Consider the following 3,453-nt stretch of genomic DNA (forward strand, 5'->3'; position numbering starts at 1 on the left):
CTCCATCCTCAGCTGGGTGAAGATGTCTGGCACAGGCCGGCAGCTGGAGCTGGTGCTTTTCCAAAGAGCAAACCTGCGCAGCTTCAGGGACAAAGAACTTCTGACCGGTAACGCTGGTGTTTTCTTCCCTTCAGGCAACCTGCTCCGATTAGGGGATTTTGGATCGTCACTGACGTCCTGGGGCCCACGATGATCTGCCTCACCAACACCTACGAGTGTATTACAAGGCCTCTCTTGTACGTGGTTCGTAATTGGTTTGAAATTGGTGACTGGTGCCCGAGAAGGACCTCAGGATATATTTTGATTACTCTTTGGATCCTCTCCCCACGGCTGCAGCTCCTGTGACACACAGTGAAGTTTCCCTTCCGAACCCTCTCTGGCTGCGCCCTTGAGTGGTCCTAGAGCAGTTAGTTACTGCTGGTGAGGTGTTTTAGGGGACATAATCCATCTCTGTCGCTTTTAGTGAGTGTCATCAGGACAAGCGCTGCATCAAAGGGTTCTTGATGGTATTGTTGGGGGGTTTCTTAATTTTTATAATGAGGAATCTGCAAATCTAAACCTTGTTTACAGACAGGAGCGTAGAGATTCTTCATGGGCAGCAAAAGCAGCAGGATTTTAGCATCCGTTGCCAAAGCGCCTTCATGTTGTTTGGGGGTGGTGGGAAAGCTGCAGCCTGGTGCCCTCGATTGGCCTTTGCACAATTAAGTGAGTGCCCTGAGGGCTGGGCAGTGTTTATTGCTGAGAACCCTGTGTGATGTGCGACACGGACCTGCAGCAGAGCTGGTGGCACGTCAGGGTCTCTTGGAGAGCTTTTTTGAAGCAATTTCTGCACTGTTCTTAAAGAACGTTTTCTTGCAGCTGTTTTAAACCCCTGTGTCTGAAATGCCATAGGGGGACAGTGACAGAATCACTTGGCCTGGAAGAGACCTTGAAGCTCATGGAGTCCCCCCGTTCCCCAGCACTGCCAGGTCCCCACTGACCCCTGTCCCTCAGCAGCACCTCCACACGGCTGGGAAACCCTCCAGGGATGGGGACTCCACCACTGCCCTGGGCAGCCTGGGACAGGCCAGGACAACCCCAACGGGGCAGAAATGGTTCCTCAGGGACAACCTCAACCTCCCCTGAACAACTTGAGGCCGGTTCCTCTCGTCCTGTCACTTGTTCCTGAGGAGAAGAGACCGAAACACCTCCCCCCTGCTTCACTCCAGCCTCCTGTCAGGGAGTTTTTGAAAGTGAGAAGGTCTGAGCAGGCTGCTCTGAAAAGCAGGTGGTGACACTCACTTGCCTTGTGGTGGAACTTCCTTGTCCCTCAGGAAAAGGATATTTACGATTCTTGCTGGGTTCAGCTGTGCCCGACAGAATGATATGGGGATGTGAGCTCCACCAGCCCAGTCCAGAGCTGGATTTACCACATCACTGACTCTTTATGTCTAGAACACTTGTGACTGACTGCTGTAATTCTTTAATTCCGTGGTGGATGAGTTCCCTTTCACTGCTGTTCGAGCTGACGCCGTTTCTGTGTGTCTGGGTTAACCTGTTCTCCGCTTTGCTGTGCTTTGGTAGGAGTGCAGTCCATCCCGCCTCCCCGCCCCTGCTCTGTACCAGGGAAGACAAAGACATTGCTGATTGCCCTCTCCGGATTGTGGCCCAGTCGCAGCACTCATTTGAGAAGCACATCCGGAGCATCCTGCACCGCAGCTCCGCCAACCCCCTGCTGCTGAAGTGAGTGGCTGTGTTCTCCTCGGGGAGTTGCAGAGGGGGGACTGGGGGGGTACTGTGTGTTCATCAGCTCCTGCTGCCGCCTGTGCCCTGTCTGTACAGGGACGGCACCAAACCAAGGAATGCTGGGGGCTGGGAGGGGATCATCGTGCCCCAGGCCCCTGCTCAAAGCTGGGCTGACCTCAGCGGGTCTGGTTGCTCATCACTTGTCTCATTTTAAGCTACTCTGGGATTTCCTCACGTCAGAAAAATGACTTACAGCAAAATGATTTAACTGTGGTCCCTCACTCTGTAACTGAGCCCCCCGAGTCCTCACCGTGAACGCTGTCAGTTGTTCAGGCTGTCAGAGGAACGTATTAGGGTGAGGATGACAATAACCTGTCCCTCCTGTTCTCAAGGTCGTCTGATCCAGATGCTGCTCCTCCCCCTGAGGAATGTCTCCAGCTTCTCAGCAGAGCCACGCAGGTGTTCCGAGAGGAATACATCCTGAAGCAGGACCTGGCCAAGGAGGAGATTCAGCAGAGGTACTGCACACCCCCCCCCCGAAATGGGCGCTGCACCGCAGCGCTGCAAGACAGCAGCACTAAACCTCCGCTGGGGCCCTGACCCCTGCGTGAGTGAAACGTGCTCAGGGAGTGCAGGACTGACAGCCCCGTTCCCAGGGAGCGGGGGGTGAGCGTGAAACCAGAGCTCTGTAGGGTGAGCGCAGAACTGGTGGCGGGTTTGATTTATGTCTGTGTTTATTTTAAGAGTGAAGCTGCTGTGGGCCCAGAAAAAGCAGCAACTGGAAGATCTGAATTACTATCGCGAGGAGCGGTGAGTGTCACTGTCGGCTTGTATCGAGTCAGACGCAGGAGTGATGCACCTCACACCGGGGCCCGGGTGAGAGGTGTGAGCCGCCGTACTGAAGCACGGGGGTTCCCGCCCTGCTCCAGGAGGAGCTTTGCCAGGCTCCCTGTCCCCCTTGCACACACGCAGACTCGCCTGGCTCCCAAAGCTGCACTCAATAACCATTTCTTACTTGCTTCAAGGAAAAGTCTGCGGGAAATGGCTGAGCGCTTGGCCGACAAATACGAGGAAGCCAAAGAGAAGCATGAAGATATTATGACCAGGTGAGTGCAGACTGTGCCTTGGTTCCTCAGGGACCACTTGCCATGAGGTAGAAGGTTGCAGGCAGGAGCTGCCGCCGCTGCTTGTTTGTTAGAACAAATTCAGAGCTTCTGAAAGGCTCTTGGTCGGGGCTCAGGGGAGCTTTTTCAGTACCTCTTCAGGTCCAGATCGAGTCCACTTGCCCTTCAGAAAGGCCACGTGAGCCTTGCTGAAAGAGGAAAGACGAGACCGCCTGAGATGGAGGAAGAGCAGCAGAAGTGCAGAACTGCTGCTGTCCCAGCACGAAGGGTCTAAGGCTCCGTTAAAGCATAGAATTGTGTGGGTTGGGAGAACCCTGTGTGACATGCGACAGGGACCCGCAGCAGAGCTGGTGGCACGTCAGGGTCTCTTGGAGAGATTTTTTGAAGCAATTTCTGCACTGTTCTTAAAGAAGGTTTTCTTGCAGCTGTTTTAAACCCCCGTGTCTGAAATGCCATAGGGGGACAGTGACAGAATCACTTGGCCTGGAAGAGACCTTGAAGCTCATGGAGGCCCCTGTTCCCCAGCACTGCCAGGTCCCTACTGGCCCCTGTCCCTCAGCAGCACCTCCACACGGCTGGGAAACCCTCCAGGGATGGGGACTCC

At 54.6% G+C, this 3,453-nt stretch overlaps 1 protein-coding gene across 1 annotated transcript in view; it reads left to right on the forward strand.

Annotated features, from left to right (window-relative positions):
* Positions 1-3,453, forward strand: part of NUP88 (nucleoporin 88kDa) — an 11,104-nt gene that overhangs the window by 6,309 nt on the left and 1,342 nt on the right. Inside the window, exons 9-13 of the mRNA XM_010137489.1 lie at positions 135-236; positions 1,564-1,722; positions 2,118-2,243; positions 2,470-2,535; positions 2,751-2,831. Of these exons, the coding sequence (XP_010135791.1) occupies positions 135-236; positions 1,564-1,722; positions 2,118-2,243; positions 2,470-2,535; positions 2,751-2,831 (534 nt within the window). The remainder of the gene's footprint in view (positions 1-134; positions 237-1,563; positions 1,723-2,117; positions 2,244-2,469; positions 2,536-2,750; positions 2,832-3,453) is intronic.

This window comes from Buceros rhinoceros, unplaced genomic scaffold (genome assembly GCF_000710305.1).
Source record: "Buceros rhinoceros silvestris isolate BGI_N320 unplaced genomic scaffold, ASM71030v1 scaffold3826, whole genome shotgun sequence".
NCBI lineage: Eukaryota > Metazoa > Chordata > Aves > Bucerotiformes > Bucerotidae > Buceros > Buceros rhinoceros.